Raw genomic sequence first — 18,639 nt, forward strand, 5'->3', positions numbered from 1 at the left:
GTCGAGCAAGGCTGGAAAAAGAGGCTGTTATCAAACCAATAGGCTTATGAATGTGTATAAATAAAATAAAAACTTGTTATTAGTTTGTAACTTAAGAAAAATTGGAAAGATGAAGTCTTTCAAATTCCAGGTATACCAGTACTCCAGCTGTGAGGTAGTACAGGTCTGCTGAGCTCCCTTTCTTTCACCATTTTGCCTTTTTTCTTAATGAATTTGTTTTGCTACTCCTCATTGTTCCTGCTTTTTTCATTTCTCAGCTTGTACTCTGTTTCTGATGTCTGCCAGTTTATGGACTCTGTTCCATTTTCTTCTCAAGGGTTGCATAGTGATTTCTGTGTATTAATCACAAACTGTCTTAACAGAACGTATCTGTACACACAGAGATAAATCATGCTGCAGTCCAGCACAAAGAGTTCTGCAAGTTCTTACCATGTGCTTCTATTAGTAGAAATATTTTTAGGTTTGGTTGTTGCTTGATTTTGGAATACAAACTGAATAATGTTCTGGGTAGTCACCTGAAATAGTTTTGGCAGACATTGTATCTGGGCAAGTGGACTGAGTCACCCCACACACGTAAATATTAGTTTATTCTGTGTTTATTGGTGTAGAGCATTGAAAATGGAACTGAGTTTGCTCTGAGCTGTTGAGAGGCGTTTAATCTCTTCACATCTGTTCTACTTTTGAAAGCAAAAATGGGGGCAACTGACTTCTGTCTCAGGGATATGAATGTTGCGGTAGAGTTGCTCACTAACAAATTGAGGAATAAGCATGCTGATGTTCTTTCTGCCTGTGTACAAGTAACTTCATGCTGTCTGTGTTGGCTTAACAGGCTGTGAAATCAGCAGTGCAGACCATTACTGTAGGAGGAGTGGGTACATCTCAATTTAAGACAATTATTCCTTTGGCAACTGCACCCAATGTTCAGCAGATTCAGGTACCTGGAAGCAAGTTCCATTATGTCAGACTCGTTACTGCCACAACAGCCAGTAGTTCAACCCAATCAGCCAGTCAAAATCCCAGTACGAATACTCAGCCTCTTCAACAAGGTAAGTGCTGGTGTTAATGTATTGTCTGAAGCTTTTATTGTTTTGGGGGTTTTTTCCGTGTTTGTTTTGTAAGGATTAAAATGAATACATAACAGAAATCTGTGAAGACTGCCAGCTGTACTTGGTTTTGTGGTAAGACTCCTATAAATGTCATATTTTGCTGTTACTTACGGTTTGTGTGTGGAAATGCCCCTTTGTGTCAAATTGCTCTGTAGTTGGGCCTGAACTCTTGGAGCACTTTAAGTTGCTTTTACCTAGTTTACAATATTGTGGGTCACTCATGGCAACTCCCACATCCTCGTATGAAAAGTGTGATGGCAGGACAGCCCACAAACTTATTGCCAAAACTTCTGTATCATGAAGGTCCTTCTATGTAAATTACTTTAGAAGTGCCAGATGCTTCTGCTGGTTTCTGTTTGTGCTTTCCAGAGCTGTGAAGGAATAAAAGATTTCAAAGGGAAAAGGGATGTAAGAGAAATACAGTGTCCAGAGGAGGTCTGCACCCAGGCTGCTTTTTAAGCCATTGCTGTGAAATGTGTGTGCAGGCTCTCATGCCAAATACTTGTTTACAAGGGCGTTCTTTAGACCCAAGTGTTGTATGCCATGAGTTTGGGCAGTGCATTGTTACAGCACCTCTGCATTATGCATATGTGAAAGTCTGAGGGACTGAACTGTGGACTTTGAGTGAATAATACGTGTTAATGTGATGTTGTTTCTTGACACTAGCGAAGCCAGTGGTGGTGAACACGACCCCAGTGCGTATGTCAGTTCCCATAGTACCAGCACAGACTGTGAAACAGGTGAGCTAAGTGTTAAAAGGCATATTCCTGACTTGTTTTACCTGAGTGGAAAAAAAGTCTTGCTCCAGCTCTGTAATGAAATGTTCATTAATAAAAGTGCATTTTGAATCAGTGAAACATTGATTTCATAAAGACCTCTTCTCTCTCCAGGTGGTGCCCAAACCAATCAACTCAACTTCACAGATAGTTACTACTAGTCAGCCCCAACAAAGACTTATTATGCCAGCCACTCCACTGCCACAGATACAGCCCAACCTCACCAACCTCCCACCAGGAACTGTGCTGGCACCAGCACCTGGCACAGGGAACGTCGGGTATGCCGTCCTTCCAGCTCAGTATGTCACACAGGTATGGTGTTACCTGGAGATGTGCTGCTGTTGTGGGACATACTGCCTTCCCCTTAAAGGTTCTCACTCCCTGACTGTCACCTGACGCTGAGGCAACAGTTTCTTTTAGGGACCCCTGGCAGAATGACGATTGCACTAAATCAATTACAATTAAAGGTTTATTTTCTCAACGGGATTTTTTTATTAGCGTAGCATAGAATTTATAATCAGAATAGCACAGGATTTCTATAAGCAGAATCAGTGCAGCACCATTCTGAGTACCACAGTACAGAATTTGTAATACAAACTTATAATACAACTTATGGTTCTAATGACCTAGATCTCAACTTAAAATTTCTAATCACCTAGACCCTCTGCAGATTGGGTCAGATCTTGATACACAGCTTGCCTCATCAATTTAACAATCATAATCTAAACTTGAAAATTGTACAGAAAAGTACAAATCACTCGGCCCTCAGAGGAAGCAGATGTCAGTGGAGGTGACCCTGGCCACTGTGTGCTCATGGGTCTCAGCAGCAGGTCCATGCCAAGTTCCCCACTGAGGACTTGGAATTGCTTGGTGTTGTAGACTGTGTTCTGTGTGCTGTTACACTTCCCTCTTCTGTGACAGTCATCACCGCTGCCTGGATGGGTGCCTGAGACATTCACAGTCAGAAAGGAAGAGAGTTACTGGCCTTGTGCCCAGGAATCCTGAGACCTGTAGTGAAGGGAAGAAGAAATCCTATTGCTTTGTGTATTTGGTTCACAGGACCTTCAGGGCCTGATAATGAGGAGAAAGGGAGTGTGTATGTGACCCACTTGGTCACAGAGAGTGGCTGCTTGCATTACAAAACGGTGTTAGTTAATGCCAACACATTGGCAGGGGTCAGAAACAGGTGGTACCAGTCACACCAATGCAGGTCTAGGGATTAGATTTTGCTCTTTGCCAGGATCTGACCAACAATCAATATGAAAAGCAGAATAAAGGTAATGTTCTGCTGAAGGCTGATGAGTCAGTTTGTAGAAACAAGGACTCTGATAGCTCACGGCCTTGCTGGTACCAGCCTCCTTTCAGGTTGCCTTCTGGTTTTGTCACAGTTGCAGTTTGACCCTGAGGACTGTTACTGTGTCCTTCCACTCTACTTATACAAATTTTACTTTGACTAGTAGTATTTGTTGGACCTCTTCTCTGAGGTTTTGTGTTCTGGTCACAATCACTCCCCTTTGCCTGGCCCCAGCAGGTCCATATCTGGAACCTGTCCCAGCAGGAGAAAACAGCTGCATGTAGGTACTACTCCAGAAGGTACCCCAGAACAATGTCGTTTGGCAGGTTCTTAGGAGGTTTGGGTTTTTTAATGTGACAAATAAACTGTGGGTTCAGGTATGCAGGGAAGTTGGAATGCAAACCATGACTCACTTTAATTCCGTATTAAGTGGATTGTATATAAAGGAAGCTACTAAAGTAATTTGTGCAGGAAGTGATCCTGCTCTATTAGGGGCAGGGTTGCTTGGGAGAAGAAGGGGGAAAATTAACATGTTTTTAGGAGCAGGAACTGGTTGTGATCTGAACATTTCTGTGTGTTATCTCTGTCATCTCTATGGCTCTGTATATATGACACTGTAATTGAGAACGAAAATATAATCTAAAATAATATTTTTACACTAAGTGCGAAGGCAGGAGGTTGCCACCTGGTCCAAGTTCTATAAATGTCTAAAACTGTACTTAAAAGCAAATTATTTATGACAGTATCTGGATAGCTAATTAAAAGACTAGCCACACATCCTTAATTTCTTTCATGTCACACATTAACCTTTTTGTTTTGTTAGCTACAACAATCATCGTATGTATCTATAGCAAGCAACACTGGCTTCACAGGGACATCTAGTATCCAGTCCCAAGCACGGCTGCCATTTAATGGGTAAGTATTTTGAAAAACAACCCCAAACCTGTGGAATAGGCTGCTTAAATGAGCATCTTCTTTCATTTCTATTATAAAGAAGGGTGGGAGGTGAGGTGTTGGAGTTTGGTTTGGGGGATTTTCCAAGAGGCTTAAGTAAACTGTGGTGTGGTTACTACCTCTGACTAAAAGTCGTGGATCTCTCTGACAATTGAGCCAGTCTCTTGATCAAAGCTGTGTTATCCTTTCTGTTTTTTGAACTCGGGTAGCATGAAGTTGACCCGAAAGCTCTGTGTTGCTCACTTTTTTTATTTTGTATCATCACCTGGGAGCTACAGGCCTCAACTACTCCTCAACATTACTGGAAAGAGGTACTGGACAACATATGAGCTGGATGCTTAGCACATGCAGAAACTCAGCCAAACAACAAAATGGATCCTGATAGGAGGCTTGGGGTTTTTTCAGTCTTGCATTTTTCCTTTAAGGATGAAAATAACAGCTAACATGTATTATTTTCCCTTTGCCAATCCAGCAGGCTTAGCTGTTCTGCACAGGCCTTTTGTGTTATTGTTTGCTGGAAATGGTGCTTTTTGTTGCTGCAACCTCAACTGATGCAAACTAATCCCAAATCCAGATGCAGCCATTCAAATGAACGGGTTTGATTTAATCTCCCTGGTATTACATGCAGAAATTGCTGGATACGGACGGAACAAATCTCATCAGAAGTGATTAGTGTCACAAAATCTGAGTTTTAAGAGCAGTTAAAGACTGTGTCTAATATAAAACTTATAGATAAACTGAATACTGATTTTGGCTTGCTTTCCCATTATTCTAGAGTTTTTTTGGTTTGTTTTTATTTTTCTTCCTAATTCCAACTAGAACAAAAGAAAAGGCCATGATCATGTTGTACAAACCTTGACTGGATCTAGTCCCACTGCATTTAGAGGGGTTCTGGGGACGGTTTCCCTGACTCCAGTTTTTAGTTATGATGCTTCCTCTAGCTTTAAGCCTCATTTCTACTTTAGGCATGCATCCAGGTTTGCAGCAAATAATCCAGCTCTTTCTGGGTTGGAAAGGCACTGTATAAAGGACTACATAGAATAGTTACTTAAATGCAGTCAGCCAAAAAAATAATGCAAGGGGAATATGAAGGTTTTTTCAAAGTTTTCATTATGAGCTACTTACTTAAATTTAAAATAGGAAGAAACTGACAAAACAGTGTTTGTGTATAAACATATAAATGCCCTTTTTCCCCCCACAGAATAATTTCTTCTGAATCTGCAAACCGCCCCAGGAAGCCTTGCAATTGTACTAAATCTCTGTGTTTGAAATTGTAAGTACAGCTTGGTATTGGGGATTTTTTTAAGCCTTAACTTTAACATCACAAATGTATGCCAAGTATCAGAATATAAAGTTTTTAAGTATGTCAGAAATTTTATGTCTAGATGCTAATTTAAGGTTACCGTTGGTAACGGTGGAGATGCTGCAGAGCCTGTGTAATTCTGCAACTCCTGTCAGCTGTACAGGCCCTAGCATTTTAGAAATGTCTGACTTTGCAGCCTTGTTGCATGATGAAGCCATGAAGCCATTCCACTCAGCAGCTCTAGTTGCTTTGGTGTTACCATGAGGGAAATGGCATCCCATGGTATCATCAGTGGGCATTTACTATACTTCGGTGAAGCACATCAGTAATATCATGCTGGTTCGAGTACTTCAGCAAATTTGGGCTTTGTATCTCTTATTAAAGGACTGAATAGACAAGTGATTCTTCCCTGATAGTCTGAGTCTTTCGTATCCTTATGAGATATTTTGCTGTTTCATTTGATGTATTTGTAAGAATTTGACATAAAAGCATTCTAAGCTGAGGACAGTTTCCTTATTGAGGCAAAGTCAGTTTACCGATATTTTTTGGACAGTAACGGAAGAAGATACTGAAATTAATCTGTGGTTCCCTGAATCCTAGACAATGAGTAGGAAATCAGGGGTGTGGCACTCAAAGGGGAAGTGATGCAGCAGTATCTGAACCCAAGTTAAGAAATGTGTTTAAACTTTTAAGCTTGTGTTTCTTTTTGTGTTAGTGCACCCCATCTCTATATGGGGAGGTGTGCCCTGTGCTTTCTTTTATGTCTTTTGCATAGAAGACATGGCAAACAGGAAGCTGTGTAGCTGTTTTTTCAGATATTTTACACATATGAATGACCTCATAGTGCCCAGTATGTGTTAGATGTGTGGAGTTTTCCACTTGTATTAGTTTTTGATGCTATAGTGCACTAGAATTTCTGGGAGAATAATGGCATCACTGGTGATATTTCACACCTTCAGAGTGCTTTGGAAACAACCTTTTCTTGTAAATTGCTGTCATTATATCTTTAAGTGGCTAGGCATTGGTGGAGAGCAAATGGTTAATTCACTCTGGCAAAGGTGCTTTCTTACTAGTAAAACTTCTTCCTGTCTGGAACATAGCCTGTTCTACAAAGAAGTAAACTCAGTTATTTTTTCACTGATGTTCTGTTTGTTTTGGAAGCCAGGACCATCCCACTACTTAATTTTAGACAGGACAGAAGAGAAAGCTGTTACAGATTGCAAAAGCTTTGGATGTAGTTTGTCCCTGGGACCATTCAAGATGCTAAAAATCACCAAAACGCAGTGCAGCCAGATGAAGGCTTGTAGTTGACTCCAGGGGAACCCTAATCTAGTTCTTGTAGCATTGTGCCGGGCAAGCCACAGAAAGCCAGGGTTTTTTAGGCTCCTAAAAATGAACATATGCTCCCAGCAGGATTTGAAAAGCAAGTGAAAAGTATCAGTAGTTTTTAGCTATAGCTGGAGGTGGTACTGGAAGCATTGAAACATGACAGAGTTTGTTGTGGCCTAAAGCCATGTTTGAGCTGGGGATGAATGTGGTACTTCCATGTATCAGATCTGTGGGATTGGTGAGATCTTGGTTTTGGTGGGAGGCACCAGAGGTACGTAAGAGGCATGGCAATGTGATTGGCTTTCCCTGTCCATGTTTTGCTGCTTTTTATTCATATACTTGTCCCTTTAAAAAGTCTCTGATAACTACAGCCTTATCCTCATTCAGATCCTTCCCCTAGTTACCTGTGCTTCAAAGCCTCCAAGATGTACCGATTGTTATTCCTTTTCTATTCTTCCATCCCTGTTTTGATGAACTCTGTCTTAGCTCAGAGCTGCAAACAGTGTATGGGCAAAACTAACCAAAAAAGACTCGTTGCTGTGTTAAGTCAGTTTGCCTGTTACCTGGCACTCCGATTGCTTGCCTTTTGTTTCAGCAGCATGAGAGTTCCTGAGGGCTGGCTTGGACTGGCTGAGTCAGGAGCTGGCTGTGAAGTGGCTGCAGCAGGATGGCCCTCAGTATGTAGGTGACCCAGGAGTCACCCTAGAAAAAAGTCTCCTTAGCTTTTCTTGCTGCTGTGGGGACCTGCGCTATGTGAACGTGAGCTCAGGTGGACACCCTCAGTTATACCTGTGTCTTTAGACAGCAGCTAGACCTGTGCTAGAGGATTTTGGCTCTGCAATGAACCTGGTACTGCTTGTACAGGTGGAGTTGAGCACAGGGTGACCCTTACCCTTATTGGTGCATATTGCCAGAGTAGGAACTTCTGCTGCCACCACCAGTGCTAACGCCAATGTAATGGTCATGATTACAAACACCGTCTGCATCTTCTGTTTCAGGTATTGTGATTGTTTTGCAAACGGTGAATTCTGCAATAACTGCAACTGTACAAATTGCTACAACAACCTGGACCATGAAAATGATAGGCAAAAAGCAATAAAGGTGAGGGGCCTCTTCCCCTGCCCCCGGGATGAAAGCTATTTAGCTTATGTCTCCTGAAGCTACAGAGCGGGGCAGAGTGGGTGTATAATGCCCTGATCTCCTCCCACATGTGCAAGGCTTAAGTTCTTTTATTGCACCTCTAAATTCTGATCCCTGCGTGCAATGACTGACCCTTTGGGTCTGCATTAACAGGCCTGCCTCGACAGAAACCCTGAAGCCTTCAAGCCCAAAATAGGGAAAGGAAAGGAAGGAGAGTCGGATCGGAGACACAGCAAAGGGTGTAACTGTAAGCGCTCGGGATGTCTCAAAAACTACTGCGAATGTTATGAGGTATGAAACATTGTCTCATTTTAAAGATACTAGCTTTTTCCATTTAGTGCAGTGACTTGCTTTGTCTCTTGTTTGTACTGCTATAATGCTTTTTCTTCTTTTCTATTGCCATAATGTTACCTCTTCTCCCAGCAGTTTTCACATAGAAATCCATGTATATGGCAAAATTGATCACTGCTGTTGTGTAATTTTAATTTTAAACAATGTAGCAACTTCAGACCCCAGCTTGGATTTGTTTTTTACTGAATAGCACTATTTCCTAAAGAAATCTACTGCACTAAGTCCCTAGGAGGAGTTGAATCAGCATCCCATGCATGCTCTGGGATAGAATGTGTCTGTGGAAGTCAAAAACAAAAGTTGTTGTTACTTCACCTGCTAACTGATCAGTCTGTGGATGCAGAGACAGTGGCAGACTGACTTCTCTCATAGCTCAACCGTCTAAATTCCCACAGAAACTGGAGGTTGGTGAAGAAAGGGATGAGTGGGAAACCATTGATTTACATTTTATGCTCTGTTATTTGATTCAAGTATACATTCTTGGAAAGCATCTCAGCTTGAGGTAAGAATTTAGAGAGAAAATTACTGCTTGGGGGTTTCTTCTAGTGGCTAATTAGTACGAGATTAAAACAAGATCTTTTTGTTGTGGCTTGTCATAAAAGGGCTCAAGGTTGCAACAGGTCTCTTATGGGTTTTTTGTTTCTTTCAGGCAAAAATCATGTGTTCTTCCATATGCAAATGCATTGGCTGTAAAAATTTTGAAGAGAGCCCAGAGCGGAAGACGTTGATGCATTTAGCAGATGCTGCAGAAGTTAGAGTCCAGCAGCAGACTGCTGCAAAGACCAAGCTATCTTCTCAGATCTCAGATTTGCTGACAAGGCCAGCACCAGCACTCAGCAGTGGTGGTGGGAAGTAAGTTAATGCTGCACATGTTTAAGTTGTTTCTAGTGTGGGTTTTTTGATGTGCGTGACAGGTATGCCCCTGTCATCTTTGAATCTTGTCTGTGTAAGCTGTAGAAGCAGGAGCAGTCAGGTGAATGGAGCTTTTTTGTTCCTGCCTTCTGTGGGACCTGGGGCATGCCAAGCTTAGCTGTAACTAAGCATTGTCTTGTCTTCGTTGCCTGTGTGCTCACAGAAAGCACGAAGTACAAGTGCCATTTACTGAGAGGATGTAATCCTTGAGCCACCCGTGTAGTAAAAGCTGGAGAGTGGTTCTGTCTACCTGGGCATTTCAATGACTGTTCCAAAATGTCCATCAATGGAGGCAGGCACCAAAGGATAAAGGCCCACCAGTTCATTTGACTGTTGTTAATTGGGGCTTATTCACTCCCTGTAGGTTGTCTAAAGGCTCTTGGAAGCAGTGGGACAAATGAAATCTCGCCAGCCCTTGTACTAAGAAGTTGCCCTGCCCCAGAGTTAGGTGCCTTGTGTGTTTTTGCAGAGACTAAGGGGATCTTTCTTTGTTTCAGGCTGCCCTTTACATTTGTAACCAAGGAGGTGGCCGATGCAACCTGCGAATGCCTTCTCGCGCAGGCAGAGCAAGCGGAGAAGACGGGCAAGTCAAAAGCTGCAGCGGAGCGCATGATCCTGGAGGAGTTTGGACGCTGCTTGATGAGGGTTATTAGCTCTGCAGGGAAGTCCAAAGGTGACCCTTGTGCCATGAACTGCTGACTCGTGCACATGAGCCGCAACGAAGCGGACTGAAACAGAACACTTAAGGCACAGGGACACTTTGGTGTAGCATAAAGGATTTAATAATATTTGTTAATTTGGTGCTTGTTGTAAATTGACCCATGTAAGATTGAAACAAGATCTTTTATAACAAGATGTAGAGCCTTTTAAATCTTAGCTAAATCCTCTTCTACTTAAGACAATGCCTAAAGGTCAATTTTTCTTCCCAATGTACAGCTTTTACCCTGGATTTCTTAAAATTAGATGTGTTCTCCCCTTTCCCCCAGAATAATTGTCTGAAGGGCATATATAAATTATTATAATATATATTATTTACGGTGTATGAATTGGCATCACTTTGTGCATACAGGAAAACACAGATGATGTCAACAGCTGGGTCATGCTTTTGGTGACAGACCTGTAATAAGGAGGTACCAGTGTATCCAAGATAATTCTGAAAGGAAGTATGTAAAAATGAGCATTCAAATGGAAGGTAGTACTTGTATTTAGGACCTGACGCAGCATGTTCCTTTAGTGCACGGAGCACTGTGAAATACCTAGGCAATAATACAGAGGGGTTGCTTGCAGATTTAGCATTGAGCAAGTTGTGGAGAATCTGGCTGGAGTGGGGCCCAAGGAGTTTAGAGGCAAATGGAATTAATGGGAACTTTTGATAGGAATGTGGCTGAGAGCTCAGGTGTTTCTTAAGCTGGAACTTGAAGGCTAAGACAGTGGCCTGTTCTCAGAAGTGATGCCAGGTGGCAGCAATGCCATGATGCCAAACTGTCTGCCCAGCGTAGTGTTACCTAAGTGTGCAGCAGGTGGACGCTGTTGCTTAGGTGAAGATTGGTTTTTCAGAGGCCTGCAGCAGCCTAATCCCTCACTGGAAGTAGGGCTGTGCAGTCCGTTGTGTTTTCTAGGATCAAGCTGTAGCCCTGGAATTTGTTTAAGCCTGAGAAGCTGAAGTCATGGGAGATGACAATCTGCATCCGAATCGACTTGCAAATGCAGGTACGGATCATGTTCAGCCTGGCTGTGGGTCTTCAGGATGCTGCTTCTCTATGCCTTGGCAATTTTCTTGGCATAAGGGCTTTTTTAGAGTTGTTGAGAATAATTGTGAGAGCTGTGATCAGAGAATATACTAGCACAGAATCAGGATTGCTACAAAAAACAGACACACAGATCCTTTTACACTAAATGGGGGGGCAATCAGCTATAGCTGGGTATAGACTAAGGCAGGGGATTTTTTTCAGTATTTGTTACAGGCAATCTCAAATCACATTTTTGATAGTGGAACACATTTGCAAAATTAACCTGGTAGGTTACTTACCTATCGTGAACATCCATTAACCATGTTTAATCGCAGGCGTTTTTATTACCTGTCTCACTGCAGCCTGAACTAGCTATGTTTTTCCAAAAGGTATTTTGTATTCCTTCTATTAAAACTGTAAATACAGAGAAATGCAGCAGAGCTCTTTCTTCAGGTTTTCTAGCAGGGCCAGGCTGGGGAAAAGGAGGGCCTAGGCAAACCAGCAGCAGAGATATGTGCCTATGTGTGTGAAGGCAATAAATAGGATGGGAGGATGCTTCACCTCACAGCCCTGTGCACTGAGCAGAAGGCCCTTGACCAGTGCCTCCTCAAAATGCCTTGGAAGCATGAAAGGGCCTGGGAAGCATCCAGCAGCAGTGCTGGGCCCACTGAGTGAGTGGCTGTTGCAGACAGGGCTTGGCCTGCCAGTCACTGTCTGAAGGGCTCTGCCAGCCATTAACATCTCCCTGAGCATCAATAACAAGTATATTTGTGCATATCTCTGAAAAGGGAATCCTCCTCTTGTGTAAGTAAATGCCATTTTTCTCATGATTAGGACTTGGATTTACTAAAAAAATCAGTGCAGTAACTTTACCTGTAGATAGTGCGGATATTCTGTTTATTTCTAGTGACCTAATATAGTATGTCCAGTAAGATTTGTATAAATGTAAATTAGTGTAAGTGAATAAAGTAATACCTACTTACGTTATTTTTCGAACAGATTGCAATATGCCTTTTGTTTAGACTTCAGTCCATGTTAATTTTGTATATATTCCGTGTCCTACTCTAAATTGCACCTTTTGTGATGTGTATTTATATACAGTGTGCAAAAGCACTTGTGAAATTTAGATTACAGTTGTAATTATGTATGATGGCATTGCTGGAGAATATTTTGCTTGTAAAGACTTTGAAGGTGCAATCAAATGCTCTTAGTTCTTCTATTTTGTTTTGAACAAGCTTTCTCAAATATTAAGCTTGGATTCCTCTCTCCCTGGTGTAGAGTGTATGAATTGGTTTTTGTACTTCCTTAGCCATTTGCATCAAACTGCTGGACAAGATTTACAGTCATCCAGTTCATCCAGTTAAATAAAAATAATTGGGAATGGGGCAAGGGTTCATTTTATAGTTCTGTTTACATCCGAAAGTAGAAAAATTAAATTTATATTTACAAGACCTATTCAAAAAATACACTTTTCTATATTGTACAAATAAAACAGTCAGATAAATCACAAAAAATAAACATTTATACTATTCTGTAAATACGATTTTTTTTGCACTCCTTTTCTTCAGCACTGACAAATATGCAAGGTTTTTCACTGAAATATCAAAATAAATTGTTAATACTAGGTCCACTTCTGATGCAAGTACTGACTTGCATTTTCAGTATGAGACCAAATTCTACCAGAGATAAATATCCCTTGGTTACTGGTGTATTGTCATGCACAGCAATCCCAGTCCATAACTACTCATATTGGGGCTGGAGGTGTAGGCAATCTGAGTGTTACAACAATATATGATTGCAACCAATCTAGCACTGGGATTTTGGCAGCATTTTTCCACTTGTCCTAAAAATCATGTATATATATATATATATATATATATATATATATATATATATATAAGGGAAATAGTTTTCTGCAAAGTATGTTGTAGCTGGAATTGGCTCCATGACAGTGATGGCTTCAACAGAGCTTTTTGCATAGGTAATTGGAGTGGAAAAAAACAGTCTAAAGGTTTTGGATTGTTCCTCCCAGCAGTGATTGCATGAAGTTCTGTGGTGCTGCAGCTCTCAAACCAGAGCTTGAGGAATTGAGTGCAGCAGTTCTGCTCCCACGGTGTGATTAGGACTAAAGAGAGGAGGAAGAACCCGAACCAACCAGGGACAGTTTCGTCAAGTCACTGGTAGGCAGAATGGCACCTTTAATTATTATTCCTGCCCTAGGACATGGTGGATCACCATTTTTCATCCCATCTCCATCATGAAGCTTGAAAGTAACTGAACAGCAAGTTTGGTGGGAATTAGTTGCCTTCTGTCTCTATGGATGCAACTGCTGTTCTGCACGGTAAAGGGAGGCCATTTAGTAGCAGTCGTGCCAAACTTTGTTATTCCTGGTAAAGCGCTGGAGGCAGTTTCAATTGCCATGGAAATGAATTAACTGAAAAAGCCTGTCCTACTTGATGGCATCAAAGCTATGACTCAAGTCATCAGTGGAAACATCAAAAGGAGACTCCCTTGTGCCCTGGGCTGCAGGACACAGTTGAGTTTGCGTAGGTGAGCTGATGGGGCCACGAAATGGGACCTGAAACGCTTGCCCTGCTACAGCACACCCAGGTACAACTTGTGCCACTTTCTTTTCACATCTTTATTTTGCTTTTAAGGTAAAAGCTCTTCAAGCTTTCTTGCCTGTGGCTTTCATAAAGCAGATCTGTTTTGGTGAAATCAAATTGCCAGCACACGTGATCTCTCCCAGCCACATGGAATATGCATCAGTTTTCTCCTGGCAAGAGCGCTCACAGCATGGAGCCACCCAGCACCTCCAGGGGACACTGCAGTGTCTCCTACCACTGTCCCAGGCACCTTAAGCAACCATTGCTCATCCTGACCTGCCACACAAGTTTCGTGAAGTGTGTGGCTGCTTTGCAGGATCAGATAAACCTTGATTTGCTTAGTCAGACTCCAATCGGGTGCTTTGCCATGGCCCAGCGCATCACTGCTTAATACCAGTTTTGGTGGCTGAATCATGGGAAGACATGTGTTGCCTAGATCCAGCCATTGCTGAGCCCCTCAGCAGGGCACAGCCATCCTTGGAACAGCAGAGTACTCATGATGCCACATGAGTACAGCTTGACTGACAGCTACCCAGTGGTGATGGAAATAAATGTCTTTTCAATCTGTGCCTTCCACAAGGGTATTTCAAGTTCAGGTGTTGTGCAGGGTTTGTTCTCATGTTTAAGTAACATCTTGTTATTTTCTTTAGTAAAACTGTGTAGTGGTTGTTGATGCTCAACTCCCCATCAAATAAATGGTTTGTGAGGGTGGGGAAGAGGGGCCTTTCTCCCAGAAGCTCCTGGAAGACTTTCTGTTCTAGAGACGAATGCCACAGCTTGGTATTTTTGTTGCCATCCCCTACGTTGCCGTACCGCTTTAGGACTCGTTCCGAAATGCTTGCTATGCAGTGCACGCTTGCCGAGGGCAGACTCACTCTGCCTAACTTTTTTACGTAGAGCACTGACCTGCACCTCAGCCTGCTCTCATCTGAGTCAAAGAGGGAAGCGAGACAAGCCTCGCATTGCAAGTCCCAGGCCAACTGCTCAGCCACGAAGCTGGCGGCGCAGGTGACGCTCCATGCGTGGAGTGACAGGTCCGTCAGCGCGTTACTCAGCGCGGAGCTGTGCAAAAGGAGGCCTGCGCAGAAGGGGTACTTTGTTGCCAGTGCCCTCCCACGAGCTGGGTTATACTGAGCACGAATGCTGCCCAGGGTCAGATCTCTGCTATGAGACAGGGATGCGTCCAAGGAGCTCACGTTGCCTGAGCCACTGCCGTGTGGTGAGCCTGGTGACAGGCTGCAGCTGGCCAGCAGTTTGTGATAAGCAGCCTGGAACACAGTGCAGGTGGGGCTCCCACTGGTGCCACAGGCCTGCTGGAGGGCCCTGAGAAACAGCTCCAGTGGGTCCAGGCTGAAGGCGTAGGTCTGGAGGTGGTGGGAAGGAGTGCCTTCTGGACACATGTAGTTGGAGTAAAGCCACTTCAGGCTTTCAGCATTGAGCAAGAGACTCAGAAATCCTAGTTTGCGTTTGCTCTTAATAATGTATCTCCCCACAGAGTCTGTTAAGGTGACAAAGAAGCTCTTGGCCTCATTGAAGAGGTTGCTTATTTTGGTGTAATTTCCAGCCAGCAAAGGCACCTTCAGTCCCTTTCCATAGGGACCTCTGCCACAAAATACATCGCACAGAGAGCTCATCAAACGCACAAACTTGACAGTGCCACTGCAGTTCTGAAATGAGGCCAGGCCCAGCTTCTGGAGGTGTTCTAGGGCATCGGCAACACCTTCGCTGAACAACAGTGTAGCAAAGTTGACCTTCAGGTGGTAACTCTCTTTGCTCCCAGATCTGCCTGAGCAGGGACTGCATGGCTCCAACACCCTCTGCTCCCGCAGAGCTGCCAGCTCCACCACATGCTGCCACCACATGGTGTCACTGAGCCACTCTACTTTCTGGAAGCACTGCAGAGCATTCCTTATCAGCTGAAGCGCGTGACAAACATCAAAGAAGTATGTGATGCTGTGAGCAGAACCAGGCGGATGATGGAAAGTGCACCGAATCCTTTCGGGATCCATCCTGATCCCCAAAGCTCTGGCGGTCTCAGCACCGCGAGCAGAGGCACCTGATGTCACAGCCAGGACCGTGATCCCAATGTTATTCAGCTTACTGATGGTCTGATGAAAGAGCTGAGCAAGCAAGCGGCCGGTCATGCTGTTCACAAAGAAGTAGCCCAGTGGAGCTGTCCAGGGACTGGAGATGCCGACTGCCATGAGGATTATTGCTTCCGAGGCCAGCGGAGCCTCATCAGCATCAAGGATGCCTGCTCCCAGGTCAACAAAGCCTGTCAGGTGCCTGGTCTGTGGGTCCCACTCCTGCTGCTTCTGCAGGGACATGTCTTGTACCATCACAGCACAGTAGCAGTAGGCCTGATCCCCTCTCTCCACCTTTTCCTGAAGCCGGAGAAAAATGTCATTGCTGAAGCCTGCAGCAGCCTCGTTATTAGACAGCCAACTGGAAAAAAAAGGAGGATGTGATTCTGAGACTTGATTCTGAGAAAGCTGAAGCAACAGTCAGCACCTTTTACCCCTCAGGATGTGGTCAGCCATGCCTGGACTGCAGAGCAGGCTGACAGAGTGTAAAACTGGCAGCCCTGCCTTTCTTAGTAGTGCGAGTTTGTTTTCTCACATCCTAGTGATGGGAAGCCAAGGAAAGCACCTTGTATAAGATCTCATGATAACAGGGGGAAAAAAATTACACCACAGAAGTGCAAATCAGGCTATGTACAGGGCCAGCAACACTTGTCTGCTCTCCTTCCCAACTGGCTTTCTCCACACCGGACACTGTAATCCAGTTTGGAAGATGTGAACCCCTCAGCAGTCCATGTGGAATGCTACTCTTCCCAATACACTATACCCTATCCACTATCTCCTGCCACCCCTGTGAGAAGATTCCTTGGAGGAAGCTGCGTAAAACCCCCACAGGCTGGCATGGACAACGTGTGTATCCCTTGAGCATCCTCCAGCTGCCCTACAGGAGTCTGAGGCTCTAAACCTGCAGGGGGAGAGTTCCTTCAGGCTTTGTTTTGTCTGTCATTACAACCTCTTGTTGACAGGTCTGACAGCACTTCAGGTAGTAAATTCTGATAAGCAGCCTGGGACATAGTGCAGGTGTGTTATTCTTATGCTGTGTCCCACATGCAGGAACACATTCCAGCTCTCTGAGGGCTATCCGTGTTCCTTGACATCTGCTTTCCACTCTGCTCCTGTTACTAAAAACAAAGCAGGGAAAATTACTACCGTTGAATTACTGCTCTTCGGGACAGATCTGTTACACCTATTCCTACACGAGTACCTGGAAATACATTCAGAATGAAGGAACGAGTAAAAACTTGCTTTGTCAGGCTGCAGGGATGAGGGAGGGGAAAAATCTTCCGCAGATAATCATAGGCCTTAATATGGTAGAGGTGGAGAATACAGGCAAATTGCCTCATTTCTGGTGAGTATTCTGCCATCTGCCTCCAGCTGTGCAGCTCAAAAGGCAAATCTGCTCGAAAAGAAATCACAAGAGATCAGCTTTAGTGAAGCAAATAAAGGGCTCATAACAGAGGGATGCGTGATACAAATACACTGCAGAACACAAGGCAATGGGGTGTGGCCTCTGGAACCACTCGGTCCTGAAGTCTGATGTGAATGTCATTCTGCAGTTTTGAGTAAAGACTGTGAATCTCACACACGGGTGCTGCTTAAAAACTGACATAGCAAGTAAGAAGCCAGCATCTTACAGCTGAACTCTGTGATTTGAAATGGCTTCTTCGGGTTAGATCATCAGTGTTAACAGAAGCCACTTCTGGGCAGCACAAAAGACAAGGTTTTCCTAGTTAAATACACTCTATTCTTGAGTCATGTGACACCTGAATGGTGGCATAGTTTGATTTAACAGCCTTGGTTATAGGTCTGACCTGAACGCTGCACCCAGCCTCAAGCAACTGGATTTTTGGGGGAGACTTTAATTCTCTGTAGGATTGGTGTCTGCATTCCGGACTTAGAAACCACAAAGCTAGGAGGTCCTAGGAGCCCAACAGTCGGGGATCACCAGCACCATAAAGTCAAGCAAAGACACAAAACCGGGATGAGGGAGCGAGCACACGCTCTGTCTACCTCAGCAAGCGTCCCTTGCAGTACCTGAAAACTGCGCCCGCAGCAAACTCACGATTTCCTCAGGAAGCTGCCGCTTCTTCACCAGCATCCTGAGGAGGCTCGCCACGGTGCGCGGGGTGTCCGTGGGGCGGCCCCGCAGGCTGTAGTTGTGGTCCCCGCCGGGGGGGCCGCGCAGCGGCTGCTTCAGCGCCCGCACGCGGGTCCTGCTCCTCTTCCTCCTCCGGCCGGCGCCCGGCGGCTCCTGGTGGGGGAGGGAGAGGGAAGGTCACGGCACACGGGGACACCCCGCGGGGAGGGGGCGCGGGGAGCGCGGCCGGTACCGCCCGCACCGCACCGGGGGCAGGAAGCGGGAGGGCACGGCCCCCCGCCGCAGCTTCCGCCGCAGCCCGAAGCGCTCGAAGTCCCCCTCGGCGAAGTGTCGGGAGCAGAGGATGGCGCCGGGGCCAGGCCGCCACGGCCGCCGGCTCTGCGGGTCCACGCGGTTCACGGCGCGGATCCACGCGCGGCGCTGCGCGGCGTCCACCGGGAACCTGCGGCAGACAGAGAGACAGGGATGGAGGAAGAGGGATGGCGGGAAGCGCGGGAAGCGCGGCCGGGGCGCAGGGGGCGCTCGCTCACTGGTGGAAGGAGACGCCGCGCTCGCGGCTCCGCGCGGTGTCGCGTGCGGTGCAGCCCAGCGCGGAACAGCTCCGCGTCATGGCGGAACCGGCGCTCGCCGCCGCCGCGCCCGCACCCCGCGCTGGCCCGCCCGTTGGCCGCCACCGCCCCGCGCGCCCGGCCCGCCCACTCCCGCATTGGCTGGCGACGCCGGCGGACCGCCGTCCCATTGGACGCGGCGGCGTCCCCGCTGTCCAGAGGGCGGGACCGGGAAGGGAAGGGAGCCAACCGGGAGCGGCGGCCTCGGCGGGCGCAGCCAGTGGCGAGCGGCGATCCTCGGGGCCAATGGGAGCGGCGCTCCTCACCCCTATATATATATAGCGGGGCCAGGCGTACTACCCGCCATTCCCGTTGTACCGCCGTGCCGGTAGCGCTGCCCAGTCAGGCGTGGGC

At 45.5% G+C, this 18,639-nt stretch overlaps 2 protein-coding genes across 5 annotated transcripts in view; one reads left to right on the top strand and one right to left on the bottom strand.

Moving 5' to 3' along the window:
- LIN54 (lin-54 DREAM MuvB core complex component) overlaps positions 1-12,430 on the top strand; it is a 44,097-nt gene extending 31,667 nt beyond the window's left edge. For all 3 annotated transcript variants that reach the window (XM_027738544.2, XM_027738540.2, XM_027738543.2), the window contains 9 exons: positions 830-1,046; positions 1,773-1,846; positions 1,997-2,194; positions 4,000-4,091; positions 5,332-5,403; positions 7,761-7,863; positions 8,056-8,193; positions 8,900-9,102; positions 9,660-12,430. In XM_027738544.2, coding sequence (XP_027594345.1) covers positions 830-1,046; positions 1,773-1,846; positions 1,997-2,194; positions 4,000-4,091; positions 5,332-5,403; positions 7,761-7,863; positions 8,056-8,193; positions 8,900-9,102; positions 9,660-9,861 — 1,299 coding nt within the window. In that variant the 3' untranslated portion in view covers positions 9,862-12,430. The remainder of the gene's footprint in view (positions 1-829; positions 1,047-1,772; positions 1,847-1,996; positions 2,195-3,999; positions 4,092-5,331; positions 5,404-7,760; positions 7,864-8,055; positions 8,194-8,899; positions 9,103-9,659) is intronic.
- Positions 12,316-18,310, bottom strand: THAP9 (THAP domain containing 9). 2 transcript variants are annotated; one of them, XM_027738537.2, is made up of 5 exons: positions 18,208-18,310; positions 17,924-18,119; positions 17,614-17,830; positions 16,825-16,975; positions 12,316-15,943 (listed from the first exon to the last, which is right to left on the bottom strand). In XM_027738537.2, the coding sequence occupies exons 1-5, from the start codon at positions 18,285-18,287 to the stop codon at positions 13,993-13,995; spliced, it is 2,595 nt and encodes an 864-aa protein (XP_027594338.1). In that variant the 5' UTR covers positions 18,288-18,310; the 3' UTR covers positions 12,316-13,992. The 2 variants fall into 2 exon arrangements, with proteins under 2 accessions (XP_027594338.1, XP_027594339.1); XM_027738538.2 differs by having other exon boundaries at positions 15,916-16,700; positions 16,784-16,975.
- Positions 18,311-18,639: the final 329 nt, after the last annotated feature.

The sequence above is a fragment of the Pipra filicauda genome, unplaced genomic scaffold (assembly GCF_003945595.2).
Source record: "Pipra filicauda isolate LSUMZ 115617 unplaced genomic scaffold, ASM394559v2 scaffold8_size5757611_pilon, whole genome shotgun sequence".
Classification (NCBI taxonomy): Eukaryota; Metazoa; Chordata; class Aves; order Passeriformes; family Pipridae; genus Pipra; species Pipra filicauda.

What these genes read in the sequence shown, in the direction of transcription:
- THAP9 (XM_027738537.2), bottom strand. Translation starts at nt 18,287, where the DNA reads ATGACGCGGAGCTGTTCCGCGCTGGGCTGCACCGCACGCGACACCGCG. An exon ending in CCTCCCGCTTCCTGCCCCCG is followed by an intron (nt 17,831 to 17,923) that starts GTGCGGTGCGGG and finishes CTCCCCCACCAG; the next exon opens with GAGCCGCCGGGCGCCGGCCG. An exon ending in GCTGCGGGCGCAGTTTTCAG is followed by an intron (nt 16,976 to 17,613) that starts GTACTGCAAGGG and finishes CTTTTCGAGCAG; the next exon opens with ATTTGCCTTTTGAGCTGCAC.